At 39.9% G+C, this 18,866-nt stretch overlaps 1 protein-coding gene across 1 annotated transcript in view; it reads right to left on the reverse strand.

The window, feature by feature from the left end:
• The window catches only part of acss3 (acyl-CoA synthetase short chain family member 3), a 42,027-nt gene that overhangs the window by 1,769 nt on the left and 21,392 nt on the right, over positions 1 to 18,866 (reverse strand). The window contains exons 10-15 of the mRNA XM_061714579.1: positions 4,477 to 4,572; positions 3,499 to 3,562; positions 2,123 to 2,204; positions 1,120 to 1,242; positions 500 to 599; positions 150 to 325 (exon numbers count right to left, since the gene is read on the reverse strand). Coding sequence (XP_061570563.1) covers positions 150 to 325; positions 500 to 599; positions 1,120 to 1,242; positions 2,123 to 2,204; positions 3,499 to 3,562; positions 4,477 to 4,572 — 641 coding nt within the window. The remainder of the gene's footprint in view (positions 1 to 149; positions 326 to 499; positions 600 to 1,119; positions 1,243 to 2,122; positions 2,205 to 3,498; positions 3,563 to 4,476; positions 4,573 to 18,866) is intronic.

An 18,866-nucleotide genomic window follows, 5' to 3' on the forward strand; every position in this document is an offset into this window, starting at 1 on the left:
TGCATCATCACTGCTCTCTTTCTGAGGAAATGAGCACAACCCTCCCCTGAACGAAAAACCATAACGTCCCGCTGAGGAATATCCTGCAGCATTTACGAATTGCAGTTGACTGTAAAGATGTAGATATATGTGTAATGTCTGTTTTGTACCTTGTACGGTTTGCCATTGATCAAATTGGCCAGAGAAGAGCGAGGGATCTTCCCGGAGCGAGTCTTCGGCAACGCCCGGACAAAAAGCACATTCCTAAAGGCAGCCACCGGTCCGATGGTGTCTCTCACCATCTTCACGATCTCCTTTATGACCTCCTCTTCCGTTTTCTGTACACCTGAAACATACAGCACATGATGCAAACAGCCAAAGGACACTTTTATATCCAAACTACAGAAATCCTTTTTTGTATTCTTGAGCCTTTAAGTGTGGCGTCACCAAAAAGATAAGACAAAATGATCAACATTAATTGTGTTAAAGTGTTATCAGGTGTTGCTGCATGACCGTTTACCATTCTTGAGTACACAAAGAGCCAAAGGGACGTGGCCCTTCAGGCCGTCCTCCAGACCCACCACGGCACAGTCTCCCACCGCGGAGTGCAGCAGCACCGACTACAACACACAATCACGCCATTATTTCATTTTATTCTTTATTTCATTCAAAAAATAAAACAAACAATTCAATACAAATACAAATGTTCATAAATTGTGAATGAAAAGGGAGCAGAAAGAAGAAGAATCTTATCTAATCTGCCCCTTTTTCCAAGAAATAAATTCACAAATGACATAAATTACAAATAAAAAAAAAAACAACTAAGTAAATAAAAAAATTAAATAAAATTACCGCCGTCTATGGGTATGTCAATCAAACTTAACTAACATTTAATTATATTTACTTAACATACAGGCTTTAATTGTTCTTTTGAATGTAATGTTTGATTTGGATTCTTTGTTTTCTTTGTTCAGATTGTTCCATAAACTGATTCCTTTCACAGAAACACAACGTTCCATCAATTTTGTCCTGAATCTTGGTTTTTTTTTTAAATCTCTGTTCCTTTTAAGTTATACTTGCTTTCTTATTATAACACAGAACAGTCACAAAGACATCTTTAAAGAAGCCCGGTTCTCTTACCTCCTCTACAGCTCCGGCAGACAGCCTGTGACCTGCCACGTTGATGACATCATCAGATCTGGACATGATGTAAAGGAAGCCTTCCTCGTCCAGAAACCCTGCATCCATAGTGTCATAGTACCCCTCGTGGTAAAAAAGAGGGATCATAGTATTATATTACAAGCAGAGGTGTCAAAAGTATTCACATTCATTACTCAGGTAAAGGTATAGATACTAGAGTTTAAAAATACTCCTGTAGAAGTTGAAGTATCAACTAAAGTTTTTTACTCAAGTAAAAGTATAAAAGTACTGGTTTCAAAACTACTTAAAGTATAAAAGTAAAAGTAATGTAAGGGGGGGGAAAAGCCATTAAGGACAAAAGCCATTGAAAATGAATGCATCTTAGTATAATGCAAATATATTAAAAAACCATATATGTGTACTATTGAGCATTAACATGTGTTTCAGAGAGCAGACGCGTACAAACCAATAGGGTGTCAGAATGGTATTATGTTTATACTTCTCATTCAACCACAACCAAATTCAATCAATCCGGATGGAGCAATTTAACTGGATAGTTTTTTCTTAAAGGCCGAAATGAAATAGAGTAACGAGGCTGTTTTTAAAAATGTAAGGAGTAAAAAGTACAGATAATTGGGTGAAAATGTAAGGAATAAAAGTAAAAAGTCGTCTGAAAAATAATTACTCCAGTGAAGTATAGATAACCAAAATTTCTACTTAAGTAAGGTAACGAATTATTTGTACTTTGTTACTTGACACCTCTGATTACAAGGTAAAAGTGTATTTCAAGGAACCTACAGGATGTAGTTGCAGTTAAAAAAAAATAAAATAAAATTGTTTTGCAATATATAACTCAACACTAGAGGTCACTGTTTTACCACATAACAGCCTCTGTTCCGGTGTCACGAAGGCTGAGTTGACCATGTTCCCCCCAAAAAATTATATTTATAATTCTTTGAAAATAAAAAAATAATAAATAAAGCCAAAAGATTCAGTCACTTACTGGAAACTTTTCGAAGTAGAGCTTCTTGAACAGATCCTTGTTCTGCCACAACGACAACCCTGCTCCAGGTGGTAAAGGCAGTCTGTAGGAGCAAGTTGTGGATTTAGTTTAGCTGCAATAGAAACTGTCAAACTATCAAAGCACAACTTTAATCAAGACTTCTTTTATGGCTCCACATGCATCTCATTGCTGTACGAATTAAAAAAATATATATATCAGATGGTTTGTTATATTTTAAAGGCCACCTATAAGGGGGTTTAAAGATCGGTGTGTCTTTATTTTCCTCTACTGCAGTTAGTCTGATCACAGCCAGGCTCTGCCGGGCCTCGCCGGACCCACAGCAACCTAAACAAGCGCACAACTCAGACAAGAGAGCTCAGTGAGTCACTGTTTACAGACACGATGGGTAATCCCTGTTCTTGTCCGACGTCTTGACAGAAGCTTAAGTGTCAGCCATGTACAAGACGGCCAAGAATAATTTTACAAGGAGGGGATCCAAACAAAAAACATAAGAAATGTAGACGATTTCTTGGTGGAATAAGAAAGGGGGAAAAAAGGTGCAGCTTCTGCTTGTTATGACTAAAGCATACTTTTACAACCCCAGATAAAAAAAATGAGTAAAATAAAAGCATCACCATCCAGTAACAAAGAGGGTTTCCTTGTTTTATTCCTACTTCAAGACCTGTCTATGATCATCACCATGTCTGTATCCAGAAAAAAACTGTCAACTTAAATCAAATAAAAGAAAAAACACAATACATTCTGGTAAAGAGCACTTTCTGTAAAATCATGCATTTGTGACTTTCTATAAAAATAAAAAAAGACATCTAACACAGTCCTTACATGTTCTTTGCTTTCTTTTAACTTTTGCAACTCATCAACAACTTTTCAAAGCTGAAGAATATAGCTTTCAAACTAAATCAGGTTAAAAAAAAAAAAGCCAAACAGCTGTTCTTGTCTGTTTTTTGAAGCTGGACTTCTACCCCTCACTGAACTGTATATGCCGCATGATTGGAAATCCCCCTAACCACTGCGTAATTACTCAAATGTAAAAATAACAAGGATGTGGAGTGGGCCCTGATGACAGACGGGCAACAGGCTGACGGACGAGAAAGCACAAAGGATCGTAGCGGACCGCTGCAGCTTTCAATGAATTCCACTTAGAAAAAGTCTCAGCTTTACCTTCGGATACAATCGCATACATTTGTCTCTCCGAACCGTCCTCGCCAGAAAGCAGTGAGGTTGGACGTCTGACACGCGCTTACTCAAAGTGAATTACTGCCTTCCATGACTCAAAGATGTGGCTTTCTGTGTGGGAACAGCTCATATGTAACAATGCAGAGCACGAAGGAGAAGAATGTATCCACTTGGCTTACCTCACCACAATATTTCCCAGGGTTCTTGGCTTCACCTCCTGAATGTCATCATCCACCACGGTAACTGGTGTAAAAGGGAAGAACAGGCAGTTTCCCATGATTCCTTTAAAACGGCTTTTATTTCAGTTGCTTCGGGTGCCAGGCTTTAATCTGAAGGAGACCTTTGTTTCTAATTTTCATTAATTTTACAATAGTCATTTTCCACACTGTTTATTTCTGCTGAAACAAAACCTGGGGCAGTGCACACAAACACGTGCATCTTTTTTCTGCATATCTGTGTTGTTTCCATGTAGACCATCAATTCCTATGGGAATCTTGTGATCGCCAACACATTTTTGTGCGTTTTTAATGTCTGGTATTAGCTTATGGCATTGAAAAAAAATCATTTTTGTGGTGGATTTCAGAGACCAACCACAATATGTGCAAGAAAATGAAAGAAAGTACCAAACAGGCTAATAAACTACAAATTTAACAAGCTGTTACTGCACACTTAATACCTCCTGAAACATCAAATATTTTCTTAACAGGGCTTTTATTGTGTAATGTTTAATCTAGTAATACAACATGTTCAAAATAGGATGATTTAAATCTATCACTTGCAGAAAAGTAGTTAGTTTTCATAACTGTAATGCATAACTTGCTGGCAGGCTGCATTTGTTCCCTCCTCCCTGCACAGGCAGGGCTCAGGGCCAAGCTTCATTAGTTTTTGTCGACAGCTCTCCTGGCTATTATGAAAAGCTTTACTTTTAATTAATTCCTAGTTTTTACTTGAGAAAATACACCATCGTGGTGCACCCACCGACAAACAAAGTGCAGAATATAAGACATTTTGTCAGGAATTGCAAGCAGATGTTACATTCTTATCAACAGTTTTGATTTAAAGCAACGTATAAAGCATCAGATTAAACAGATATGGGATTATTTTTTGCATTCACAGGTCTCTGCAGCCGCAAGCTTTTTAATAAATTTGTTTCTTACCGTTGTAACCTGGAACCGGTTTGCCAGCCGTGCCTGCAGGTGGCGTAGGCGAGTTACCCAAACCAAGGCAGGAAGAAGTAATGGCCGAGCCCGTTTCTGCGGAGATGCAAAGACAAACGGATTCTTTAAAAAACACGGCTATTTATTTTTCATGCACTTGTGGAGAAACCCATTAATTTCCTTTCAAGCCAAACCACTAGAGATTTTGAAGTAAAGCCACAGCTTGGAAACAATTATGTTATTTTAATGCCCCATTTAAAAATGTTCAACCCAATAATAGTGGGCTGATCAAAAGAACCTTTGTGGTATTGTGTTGTGGTGCGTCTGTGAGCGGCTTTAACCTACATTACACGGATCTATGACAGCTCCTATGGGCTCTCAACTCCACAACTGTGCTCCATTTACAGCCAAGTCTCGCCCGGCAGGCCTGCTCGCCCACCCGGCCGAGGAATAACGAAATCAATCCACTACAACGAGGCAGACTGGATCGGACAAGAGAGCAGTCAGATATCAGCATCTGTGGAGAGACAGCCCTCCTTTTCACTCAGTGGATTGGTAAAAGAAAGAAAAGCCTGGCCACAGGAACAGAGGGATGCAGAGTTTAGCCCTGCTTAACGGCCACGGCCTTTTGAACTGATGAACTAGTTCATCCGTGACAAATTAGCCTCTCTCTCCAAGATTCAAAGGATGTCACTGATGGCACTTTATTCACTGCTGTCGAGAACGTAAAGGAAAACTTTTTAATCAGAGCATAGCATCGAGTCAATTAAACTTCTGGGATATCGATTTGGTCAGTTAAGTAGCGGAGGGGGCTGATAATCAGCTTCAGTCACTCCGGTGTTAATGAAATTAACACCAGGTGCACCAGACTGGCAACAATGAGACGATCCCCCAAACAGGAATGGTTTTAAAGACCGTTTTTGACTAGTTTTGAACTTCTGGTAGCACGAGGAAACACCTGCACCCTACAGAGCCCCCGCAGCCGGTCCAACTCAACGTGTGTCGCTGCCAGAAGGTTTGCCGTGTCTCCCAGCACAGACTCAAGAGTAAGGAGGAGATACTCTAGGAGAGCTGGGCAGGGCCGTAGAAAGTCCATGACCCATCAGCAGGACTGATATCTGCTCTTTGAGCACCGCTAGCGGCCTAAAATAACGACTTCCAGCGAGCCACTGGGACGAGTGTCTCCGACCAAACAATCAGAAACAATGTTGGTGAGGGTGGCCTGGTGTCCTGGTGCCAACACATGAGAGCGGGTCCACCCTGCTGCTTCGAGTGCCAGGCCTTAATCTGAAGGAGACCTTTATTTCTAATTTTCATTAATTTTACAATAGTCATTTTCCACACTGTTTATTTCTGCTGAAACAAAACCTGGGGCAGTGCACACAAACACGTGCATCTTTTATCTGCATATCTGTGTTGTTTCCATGTAGACCATCAATTCCTACGGGAATCTTCTGACTGCCAACACATTCCTGTGCGTTTTTATTGCCTGGTATTTTCTTATGGCATTGAAAAAAATCTTTTTTTGTGGTTGATTTCAGAGACCAACCACAATATGTGCAAGAAAATGAAAGAAAGTAGCAAACGGGCTAATAAACTACAAGTTTAAAAAGCTGTTACTGCACACGTATACCTCCTGAAACATCAAAGGTTTTCTTAACAGGGCTTTTATTGTGAAATGTAAAATTTAGTGATACAACATATTCAAAATAGGATGATTTAATTCTATCGCTTCCATAAAAGTAGTAAAAGGAGATAGTTTTCATAACTGTAATGCGTAACTTGCTTGCATATGTGACAGAAAAGCAAGGGTCGGGAGAAGCAGTGGTTAAATACAATGATATAGAAAAATAGAATCTATTTCCTATATCTTATATAATATAAAAACTCATTTCCAATGATAAAACCAACAATATCCAGAAACAAGTAACATCGTATAAAAAATATAGCAACAAATGCGTTGCATTATGTTGTAATGGTAGGCTATGATGTCTGGGGTGCCAGTGCCATTTCTGTCTGAGAACCTCTCTCTTTTTTCTTTATCTTCAGGAGCATCAAATATCTTGATCATTAATAATAGTACACCCGAAAGAGCCTGAGCCTGAAGACCACCATGAGAGTCTTTGAAAAGCCATCCTGAATTACTGTCATGGGCAGATTAGAGTTCTCAATTTACAGCGAGAGTCAGGGTTTACCGGGAATTATTCAGGGTCAGTCAGTAAACCTCAAAACTCAAATGAAAATGGAATATAGTCCTACATTTGGCCCATGATATTTTACGAGGTGTGCAACAAGTAAAAGCTCTCTGTGTAGCTTCCAGGGATTCATCCAAACACAAAGCAAAGACTTCTCAATGACATTTAGTTGCATCAGTAAATCATTTGATTTAGGACTTGCTTGAATACTGAAAGGATAAAAAGAACCGCGTTTCAAAGAAGGTTACAGGGAAGTGAGATAGAAGTTTCAATCTAACACTGGTTTTCTGAAGCTGATGCCCAAATGAGGCAACATCCTCTGAGTACATATACGATAGCAAGTCAGATACTTAAAACATCATTCTCTTCCCTTCTTTCATACAAGGAGGATAAACTGGTATTAGGGCTGGGCGATATATCGAGATTTTAATATATATCAATACATTTTCAAACGTGATGGTACGAGACAATATCGTTTATATCGATTTAAAACATTTTTTTTTTTTTTATGATTTTGATATAGCTTATTTTGTGACAAATTGACTTGAATGTTTTATTTGAGATTTGCACAAATGTTTGGTTATTTAACTGTCAACCTCAGTGGAAAAGTCTGCCTGTTACTGTCTACATTGTATCAATTGCACAGTGTATTTTAATTTAATTGTTATGCAGGAAAGGGATATTTGTTTTATTTTATTCAAGAAGCATTTTTATTCTATATATGCAGGCAGTTTATTTTTATTTCATTTGTTTTATACATTTTGATATTGTGCAGACCTCTGTTAATAAAGGAACCTGTGTGACATTTGGCACGAGGCATTGTATTAAAACTGACTGTTTTTTTAAGGGTTTGCCTCAGAAAAAAATGAAGCTAACAGAGATGCTATGCCATAATGCTTTGGGGGAAACCCCAATTATGTCACAGAAAAAATATCAATATATATCGAGTATCGCCATTCAGCTAGAAAATATCGAGATATGACTGTTGGTCCCTATCACCCAGCCCTAACTGGTATCTCAGGCTAACGGAGAACCAGGGTCAAGGATGCAACCTTAAGTTCACTCTCAACCAAGAGGATATAACGTCACCTCTATACAATGATGTACGCTAAAAATTACCATTACAATATTTTACTCAAAGCTAAGAAATATTTTTTGAAATACAACTTAATGTGTACCACTAAGTAGCAGTTTAATATTAGATAGCAGCATTTCATTATATTGTAACATAATTCATTCATTATTTTGCTGTGCTGCTTTAACTGCAGCTATTACATTCAACTGGTTATGTTATTAGCTTGTTGTAGCTAACCAACTGGTCAACAGTTGAAGTTTGGTTCCACTCAGCTCTGTAGCAACTGTAGCTACAACGGTTTTAGCTGCTCCAATCCTCGGATAGCACGGTGCCTGTTAGGCTAGGGTACATACTAGCTGGAATTCCACTGATACTTTATTAACTACTGTTTATTGATGAACTAGCCACAAATCAGCTGTGTAGGAGTAGCCTTTTGAAAATGTCTCCGACATTCAGATACAACCTGAGTACTGAATATCCTTGACAATATTAAATAAAAAAAAATTAAGAAAACTTGAGAGTAGTAGTAGTAATAATGATACTGGATGACAGGGCTAACCCAGGTAGGGGGCCTTTTGTAACCAGACACATTCAGGCAGTCTAGGTCCCAGCCTGGTCCTGAAGGAAATCCACATTAGAGGAGTTTCAAATGGCGTTTTGGTGGCAACATAAAAAAATTACCTGTGGTCACTGAGCACAAGCCTGCTCCTAGCTTAACTTTATCCTCGAACCCTAATGGGCCTATCCACAGCTATGGCAGCATGCTAATAAAATTAACAGCGCAACGAAACACATTCTCTTTAAAACATGAATAACTATGCTCTATTAGTTCTTCATTCACAGCTCAGGAGCTATGTTTAGAAGTCAATACAGAGCCGAGCGCTAATTACCTGGAGTTGGTTTTGTAACGACAAAGTTGAACACTATCGTGTGAGTTAACGGAGTGTGACAAGGTTTTGAAATCAGCCCCCAGGGGTCAGTTGAAGAATGTACTTCCATGTTAGCTTAAACCCAGAAGTTGGAATGTTGGTCCTTGATTTATCCCATCAAACTCATGCGGAGGCCGAGTGGGCCGTCGTTTTCACATGCGAGCAGCTTATCATGCTGCGTAACCCCGTGTTACTGCCTCCAGACAGATCTGACATCCCAGTTGTCGAGGACACCTTGACAGGCTAACAGAGGAGGAAACACAGACCAATACCGCCGGTCATCACAGGGAATAAAATAGATTAGCTGTTTGTGCTTGTCAGATGGCGATGGAGATACTGTCTGCCTATGGATCATGAAGCTAAGAACCAAAATCACTCGCTGGAGGGAGAGGGAGCCTTCTGATCGAAAAATAGAGGATTTATTAGAACGAGAAAGTGACATGGTGCCTGGCTTTTATGTGTGACATTCCTGATGACACTGATCGGAGGATACAGTATGCTGAGTAAAAAGAACAAAATCAGCAAACATGAAATACACGGCTGAAAAGAAATGAACTCAAATGCAGGGTGAAGTTAAGTAAACAAACTTCAAGCTGTGTGACTATAGGCTTATCGAGTTGTTGGTGTGAGTCACACACACACACATTTTGACTAAAGTCTCTCTCAGCTAAGACCACTGCCTTTTCCATTTTCTTTGACTCCTACTTCCTCCTTCACACTCTCCTTCCTTCTGTACACAAACAAATCAATCTTCCTTTGGCCTGTTGGCGCTGAGTTTGCCCAGTCAAAGGAAGTTTGAGTAATGATGAATGAGTTCAGGGACAGAGGGATTGTTAGACAACACGCTGGAATAGCAACGTCAGCAATACAGTGGTACATTTTACGATTAAAAAGGCATTATTCAACAGCCCCGCTCAATGCTAGAAAAACAAAAATGCCACATCTCAAAAAGTTTTATTCGCGGCTTCTTTATCTAAGATGGGCAACGTCCACTGAAAGAGAGCAAAGGGACTCATTTTTATTTCAAGTCCAATATTTTAACATGAATCAGGAAAACCCAAAGGAAACCAGCACACTCATAAGTCCAGAGGATTTCTGTTTTTTTTTCTTGAATAGCTGGATACACTGATTTAATTACATGAGATGATACATGAGAGTTGAGAGTGCCTCAGGCAAGGAAGCTGTTTTTCAGGGGGGGAATGGGGTAGGGGGGTTTGAAAAAAACAAAACAAACTCATTATGAATTGATAGGCAGACAAAAGTAAATAGTCAAGGATGTAATTTTGAAAAATATATATATTTTTAAGGCAAGCTAGCTGTGGAAGCAGGGCTCAAAAGAATACGAATAATCTCTGGAAGGAAATTATACATGATACTCTTTAGATACATGTATATTAACCAGGTTGAAACACTGCAGATATTACACCGGTTTTTCAAGAGTTTACTCGCCAAAACAGGCTTTTTTAGTTTTCTTAGTCACCTGAAAAGAAATAAAGAAAAAGTAAAACAAAAAATCATATATACATCTGAATGGGGGCAGCCAAATGGCTGGTTCCCAGATGTTTCTGTTAGAATATATATATATATATATATATATATATATATATAAATATATATATATATATATATATATATATATATATATATATATATATCAGCAGCAATCGTCATTAAAGGTTCACACTATTATGAACTCTAAAATACAAGGACAAATGTAACATTCAAGTACGATTAGATATAAATGGATATAGACATTTAAACAGATAAAAACATTTGTTTTATCATAATAATTTCATAAAAATCTTAAAATTAGAAAAATTAGAAAAGTGAATCATGAGCATAATTACAGGTAAATGTTTGATTAATTCAAAAGTACCCAGAGCAATTTTTTTTTAAAATGGTAAGACTAATGTTTTCTTTTGTAAATAATTCCATAGTCTTATATGACCCACGCAGTTAAATAACATGTTAGGAACACTGTTAATACTGTCAAATATAAAGACTGCTGAATACACTGTACGAATGTTTCCGAGGAATGATTAAAGTGGAAAAATACTGAGTCGTTTCAAAGCAAAATGTTACACCTAGTGTTGAAATAAATAGATAAGAGGGAAGATCTTGGGTTCCTGGGACTTTCAGTGTGACGAGAACCGAAATCGGGCGACACAAAGACCGACTGAATGGGAGTTTACAAGTGCTCAGCATGCAAGTACTGACCTAAATCCATCTGAAAAACTTTAGAGGGCTGTCAGTGTGAAAAAACAACACTCCTGCAAGGACTTGAACACGTCGCAATGAAACACTGTCAAAAAATACCTGCAGAACGACCTCATTCGTCCACTAGAAGTATTTAGAACCACTCAGTGGAGCTTGTATGTTCCTTTTTTTAATTCACTATAAGAAATAATTGACTCTATCCTGTTGAGTAGATCTTTTTTTAATTATTCAGGCTGTTCTCTATTCTCATTGAGTTGCTCCGAAGTGGGTGTTTTTCTCGTTCGCATCCAAAGTAGCTCTTCAGATCGCCTTAGTGACGCCTGGATGCTTAGGTAACTTGGTCAGAAGCTTAAAAGGCTAACCCTAACCGTTCTGAAAGACAGATGTGGTGTGGGAGGGGAAGAAAACAACAACACGACAACAACAGAATGCTGGCTGCTTTATCAGTGTTTTTCTTTCCCCCTCTTCCCTCATGTTGCTTTTTCTTTTAATAGAGCCTGTTATTTGCCTCGGTTAAATGGTAATCAAGACTATAAAAACAGAAAGCAGCACAAAACCTGGAATGTGTATTTTGCTCAACACTGACAGGAAAACAAAACATGCAACATACAGTAGTTCTGAGATTAGTTCTGTTAATCACACCGGCGCAGTCGCAGGGACTCAAGTGGTAGCTCAACCAAGATAGTGATGCACAAACGAATGTTGGACAGCAACACCTCTCTACCCTGCTGACAGGGACACAGATGGTGCACACCTGGACATGCAGGTGTGAAGGAGAGCGTCTGTGCTCCGTATATGGTGGCCTGGCCAGCTGCGTACTCCCTCCCGTCTCGTGAAATCGGTCGGCTACCCCTCCTCCCATTTACTGCCATTTCCTCAGAAAGTGCTGAACCCATCGCGGTGAGGTGGGGCCTTTATGTGACGACTTATACAAGAGCATCCAAAAGCCAACGTCCGAAAGCACCAAACTGGCTGCAGAAATGTAGATTACACCTTTGGAAGAACAACCATTCAGCTGCGTTGCTATTCCACTACACCAGGGGTCGGCAATCCGCGGCTCTAGAGCCGCATGCGGCTCTTTAGCGCCGCCCTAGTGGCCCCTGGAGCTTTTTCAAAAATGTTTGACCTTTTTTTCCTTTTTTTTTTCTTTTTTCCTTTTTTTTCTTCTTTTTTTTCCCTTTTTTCTCTTTTTTTCTCTTTTTTTTCCTTTTTTTTCTTTTCTTCCTTTTTCTTTTTTTTTCTTCCTTTTTCCTTTCCTTTTTAATGTCGACATTTCGACTTTTTTATCAACATTTCGACTTTTTTCTCGAAATTTCGACTTTTTTCTCGACATTTCGACTTGTTTCTCAAAGTGCATAATGAAAAACTAAATCTTCCCCCAGTTATAACTAATATAGATACATACAGCATGTGTTGCCTTCATGCTAAGGCTTATATACAAGACTTTTCATTTTTTGCGGCTCTAGACATATTTGTTTTTTGTGTTTTTGGTCCAATATGGCTCTTTCAACATTTTGGGTTGCTGACCCCTGCACTACACGATCCGTGTTGGATGGGATTGGTTGATACTAGTCTGGTTGTCTCCCTGCTGATGTCACATGCTTTGTTAGTTGATTCTATCAAATGCCATCCAGAAGCAGTGTATGGTGAGTCCATTGGTACTTTCTTGCCCGACTACAAACCAAACAGCTTAGCGCAGCAAAATCTCAGGACATTTCAACCACATTCTGCTCTACTACAATTCCACCTTAAGACATATTATGTTTCTTGATATTTAGTCTTAATTTATACTGTAATTCAATTCAAACACAGCTGCAAATGGGGTTCGTCAGGTCTTTCTGATTCAACAGCATGAAAAAGAATGTAAAAGATTAGTGACGCTACCTACGAGTGACCGGTGTGCGACAGAGATGAGAAATCTAACATAACACGACACGTGCACACATTTGATTTACTGCTGCAACTCTTGAAGGGGTGATTTCATTCCATCAACACAAAAACATTTACTCCCTTATCAATTCTCCGCCACATTGGCTCTTTCGCCGAGAGCCAAGTTTATGCATACAAATTCGCTGTTTAACTTGCAAATGAAGAACCCACGTTTTGTGCCTTAAACCCTGAGACAAAAGCAACAATGGCTGGAAAAAGAATGCCGTGCGAATTCACAGATTAGGAAGCCGATGACAACAACCCCCAGTAAACAACGAGATAACACAAATGTGGCACCCCAGCTCTCAGAGATGTAATTATAGCAGCCACGGCACCTGCACGGCTCTCTCGGCGACAGTGTAATGTAACTTGGTTTTTTTGGGGGGGGGGATTTCATTAACATGCAAAACAAAGATGAGACTTCCATCCATCTCCCAGAGGTGGGCAGGAGCGCAACACTGACATGATTTAAGAACAAATTACAGTCAAGAAATGTATTTGTGTCTTAAGCAGAGGAGCTGGGAGACCAGGATGTTTCCCTGAGGGACCAGTAGAAGGGAAATAGTTATATAGAGCCTATACTGTCCTAATCAAACATACAATATGGGACTAATGCTGAAGTATTCACTGGAAATTACAGGCTGAAGGCTCTTTGCATGTGAAAATCATAACTTCACCCCCACCAACCATAATAAGTATATTTTAATTCTGTGGGGAACACTGTGACTCCCTTTTTTTCTGTTGTCTACTGAATTACTGAACACTTCGCTGTTAAAAGCCCATTTTTCTTCAGCGAGATGATGTTTTTACAGAGGCTGTAAAACTGCCCTTGGTAGACCTTCTGAAAGGAAGCGCCTGGCTTTAGCAATGACTAAGCAGAAAAATTATCAATTATACAACGTAGGGAAGATAACTGCTTCGAGAGTCCGTTTTTTTTTTCTTTTCCTTTGATGACCTCATTAACGTGTTTAATGTTTAAACGGCATCTGCTATTTGGCCAAGAGAAATGAAAAGTAAGACAAAAGGAGAGAAAGTCACAGAGAGAGAGAAGCTTCTGAAACATTATAGGTCCAACCATCAACAGCCCCCCCCAGCCAAAAATCTTCCAACTGGAAACACACATTTGTTGCCAGGCAACACCCCATGACATCAGCAACCTTCATCGCGTGCCCTCTCCAACCCCCTACCAATGGCATTTTGGTCTTAAAATAGCAGCACCGATAATTGTGGAGCTTTTAAAAGCGGCAGACATATTCTCACGTGTGAATAAGTGGGTCGGGCTGCCGGCGCCATCAGGTGGCTCGAAGGGAGTTTATGAATGCAACCGTGTCTCGGGTGTGTGGGATCCGGCGAGGGGTGTCTCGGCGTGTGTGAAAAGAGAATTACACACAAGATCATAAAAGTAAAGGTGGAATAATGAGCAGGTTTAAAAAAGCAATAAGGTGTTACGTCTGGGCTGATGAATCGGCACATGGGACGGCTGACGGAGGCTGACTAATGACTGAGCCCGTTGCACATGGGAACAACAAGCACACACATCACTTCTGCTCTGTATAAGAAAAAGCAATCCATCCCACTAAGCTTGTTGGCACTATTAAATATTTTCATCCAGGTGGAAATGTATCATGGCACGGCTGATGACAAAAAGAGAATTAAACACTCGTCTAGGTGATGCAAAGCAATTTGTTTGTGTCATTAAGGGAAAATTCTCAGAGGACGAGGCGCAATCTTCAGGCTGTGACCTCCCTTCATGCAAACTCTGAGTCTGCTTTGGTTCACCTGACCCTGCACTTTATTCAGAATGATTATTTTTTTCTTTTTTTCGCACCAAAATGAGCTCCGGTCGCATGAGAGACTGATGCTGGCACTTCTGTATGACTGCTTACCAATCAGAATTGATTGCTTATTGGCCGCGAGGCAGATGGAGCCCTGCAGGGATGGTGTGCCGCCACGAACCAAACCCCCGAGCCGTTTTTAGCCTTCGGAAAGGTGCGTGTCTCACACAGTTGATGAATTGCTTCCAGTGGAGGGAGATGATGTCAAAGATAATGAAGTGGACGATGCATCGTCGAACACGAGTGATACACTGATCATACACCTGCTCCACATTCACGAGTTATTGTGGCAGAGGTACCTCCAAGGTGGAAATCCAGTATTTATTTTTATTGTAATCTCAGTCCAGTGCACATTTTGAAATGACCAAAATACAAAATATTCAGTATATATATTTAACTTTGTCCTGGATTCAACATAAAGGGACACACAAGCCCAGTACTGGCACTATTCTACTTAAAACATTTAGTGTGCCGCTCTCTTCCCCCCCGTTGCTCACAGAGCACACACTCTCCCCATCGATTACAGCTTCCAGCTACTGAATATTACATTCCAGGATCAGACGCTTGCAGCTGAAAAGATTTATGAGCAACTGCACTATTGATTGATTGTTAAATCTTTGAGGTGACGAAAAAGCATGGCATCCAAACAAGTCGAGAGAGGGATATAAAATCTTAATAGATGTATACTAAACGTGTGAGGAAAAACTGACACGCAGTGATGCAATTTAAAGCTGGAGGAGATTATAGGGGTTTCGTGGGGAGATTTCCATTGACTGGGTTATTTTCTCTTTAGATTGCTTGCAAGATGAGGGAAAGTGGTCAAAGCAGGACAATTTAACGGCACTCTAACGTTTACTGCTAGGTGCATTTTCCGTTAAAGCCACTTAATGCTGCAATAACACCTCTAAACCACGTAAATCTGCTCTGATGACCAAGCATTCCAACTTCTAGGTTGAAGCAAAGATGGAAATAAGAAAAGCTGAAGTTAATCAAACAAACCACTGGGGGCTAATCTTAGTGAGTGGTTGTGGGTTGGCTTGGCCGAGCTGAGCAGCAGGCAGCTTGTGCTAACTGTGCGTCAGGTATCAGTGGGTTGGCTAAACCGGAGCACCAGCTGCGAATGTTCACACGCAGCTCTGCACTTCCTCTGGCACGGATGGGCTGAAGGAACCAGAGACCACCGTGTGGAAGTCTGCCCGGACCTGCAGCACATCAGCCCGCGACGCAGTAGCAGCAGGAGAGCAACCACCGGTCCCAACGGGGCTCTGCTAGCCCTCGTTTCCACTCTGGCAGCACTTGTTTTGGACGTAGTTTTGGTAGCCAGTAGCCACACTTGAAATGACAATGTTTGGACAAATTTGATCAGAATGAATGCAAATTGATGTTAATCAGCATCATAAGGTAGCATAAGCTGAGTGATCCAAGCTAAACTGGCTAACTGTGACTGAAATAAGGCACTCGTGTTCCAGCGGGTTCCAGCAGGTTGCCGGGCCTGCTGGTTTTGTCCATTTGAAGTCTGTTGACAAAAAAACACCAGTAATACTGGAATAATGATGGGGAAGAGTCCAACACATTTTTATCCTACTAGAAGTGCACTTCATTGTGTCACACATCAACTTTATTGCAATATACTTCCCCCATGTGGCCAGTACCAGTATCATACGCTACAATACTACTGAGAGTAATACAAATAAACTTGAGTGGTTTTTATACACAGATTAAATATATGAATACACAACCAAAAGCATTTGGTTGCTATTAAACTCCCCAAAGAAACTAAACAAAAACAAGAAAAATCACACTACTACAAGCAAATTGCCCTCTTCATTTTCAAAGAAAGGAATAATTTGATCACAAAATCCGTCTGATGGAATTACTGTGTTTTGGGGAAACTATTTGAATCAAACAAAAACTGCAGCAGCAACAATTATATAAATATGGGAGGCAAATAAGGTATTATAGAATAACATAATTGACTTTTGTGAAAAGCTCTACTTGTCAGAATCAGAATCAGAATTGTCTTTATTGTCATTGTGATATGATAATATTGAATTACTGTTATATATTCAACAGTAAAGTAGTAACAGTAGTTCTGTCATGTTACTAGAATATTTTCAGATCAAAATTTTATAGAGAGGGAAGAGATTTTCTTCTTTAACCACCAAAACAAGCAGTAGAAAACAGAAGAAACTGCTGTTGGCGCTTCTCTCCCTCAAAATGAGCACAGACAACGTTTGAAATATTTATAATTGATACGTGTTGGGAAATGTATGTTTTGACAGCATTGCAGTAGCTCTTTTACTCAACCATTTGAAGTCAAAGAGGATCTGACACATAAAAGAGAAAACAAGAAGAAGGACGGGGAGCAACCCATTCTACCATGAAAAAGTAGTGAACACGTTTGGACCGCAGCAGTGGCTGCCAGCTGCCAGTTATTACGTTTAGCAGGAGGTGGAGGAACCGATGGGATTCACACATCTAGACAGATTTCAGAACGGCGCCAGAGGTGTTTTTTCCCCCTCCAAACTCAATAAATCACCTGCCTCAGACAGGCACAAAATGCGATAGGATTTTGTTTTGGTGCTTGAGCGCGAACGGGGAAGAGGAGGAGGAGGACTAAGATTTGTAATGTTCTAATGTTCAGTGGTTTGAAACAATAAAGCTGCAGAGATCAGTTCAACATGTACAGGCTGCTTGAAGTTTTAGTCCATGTATATATAATTGCATAGTTCCCAGTGTTTGGTTCTGTGCATACGACCAATTTTAACCCCCTCAAGTCCTGCCTAGATCATGATGCTCCCTCTACCACACCATTTTGTTGATGTTAACCCTTGTGTTGTCTTTGGGTCAAAATGACCCAATTCTTCTATCCTTCTTTCCTCCTGCTCGCTCCTTCCTTCTTCCTTTCCTCTTTTACACCTTTACTCCTTTTTCTTCCTACCTCCCTTCCATCATTCTTTTCCTTTATTACCTTCTTTGCTTTTCTTTCCTTCTTTCCTTATTTTATCCATTCCTTTCTTCTTCCTTCCCTTTCTTTCTTTTTATCCATTCCTTTCTCCCTTCCATCTTTTCTCCCTTCCTTACTCCCTTTCCTACTTCCTTCCTTCTTCCCTCTCTTATTTCTTTCCTTTTCTCCATTCCTTCCTCCCTCCATTCTTTCCTTTTCTCCCTTCCTTCCTTCCTTCTTTCCTCCCTTCCGTCTTTTCTCCCTTCCTTCCTTCCTTCTTTCCTCCCTTCCATCTTTTCTCCCTTCCTTCCTTCCTTCTTTCCTCCCTTCCATCTTTTCTCCCTTCCTTCCTTCCTTCTTTCCTCCCTTCCATCTTTTCTTCTTTCCTCCCTTCCATCTTTTCTCCCTTCCTTCCTTCCTCCCTTCCTCCCTTCCTCCCTTCCTTCCTTCCTTCCTTCCTTCCTTAATCTTTAATGATACCCATTTTCTACAAAGCCATTACCAACCAATCACCCACATTATACCGTAGGTCTGCCCATATTCTGGGGTTGGATGGACAACCATAGCAGACCCAGATGACTTTAATACCCCCTACGTCACCTCTGAAGCGAGGACAACTATCCTCATTAATTATTCTCTAATTAATGGCAGGTTTGCTCCCATCTTTAAAGACCGTGTGTGCCATTTAAAGGTCATTGGTAAGCAGTGCCGGTCAACTAATCAAATTCAAATCAAGTCATCATTTTTGAATTGTGCAATTAGTAAATCTCAAAGGCAACAGTTATATTTTACAATATGCAGCACGTCTGAAGAAGGCTCAAAGCGTGCAGTAGGTCCTCTCCGAATGTAATGTAAAACTAAAGATGATGTTTATGCAACGTTAAAGAAAGAAAGAATGATTTCTGATTGGTTTGTGATAATGTCACTCAATGAAATCACTACATGGAGGCACAGGGAGATAAACACATTTAGGCTAAACTGTCCATCAACACCGACTAAATGTGCATTTGGACAGTTTTACGAACTCTTAAAATGCTGTTTCTCCTCACATGTGGGTAAATGTTTGCCTATTTTTTTCACAAAATGTATTAATAAAAAAAAGGTTTTATGAAGCTTAAAAATGTTGAGTTTTATGCCAGAATAACCAGTCTATGTTCAAGCATGATAAGTGAGCCGTACATGGGTCACTTAACTGTTGACGACTTTCAGTTAAGAATCACTACATGCAAACATCATGCTCTAATGTTTACCAGATGGGTCACA

Source organism: Cololabis saira, chromosome 23 (genome assembly GCF_033807715.1).
Source record: "Cololabis saira isolate AMF1-May2022 chromosome 23, fColSai1.1, whole genome shotgun sequence".
Taxonomy (NCBI): Eukaryota; Metazoa; Chordata; class Actinopteri; order Beloniformes; family Belonidae; genus Cololabis; species Cololabis saira.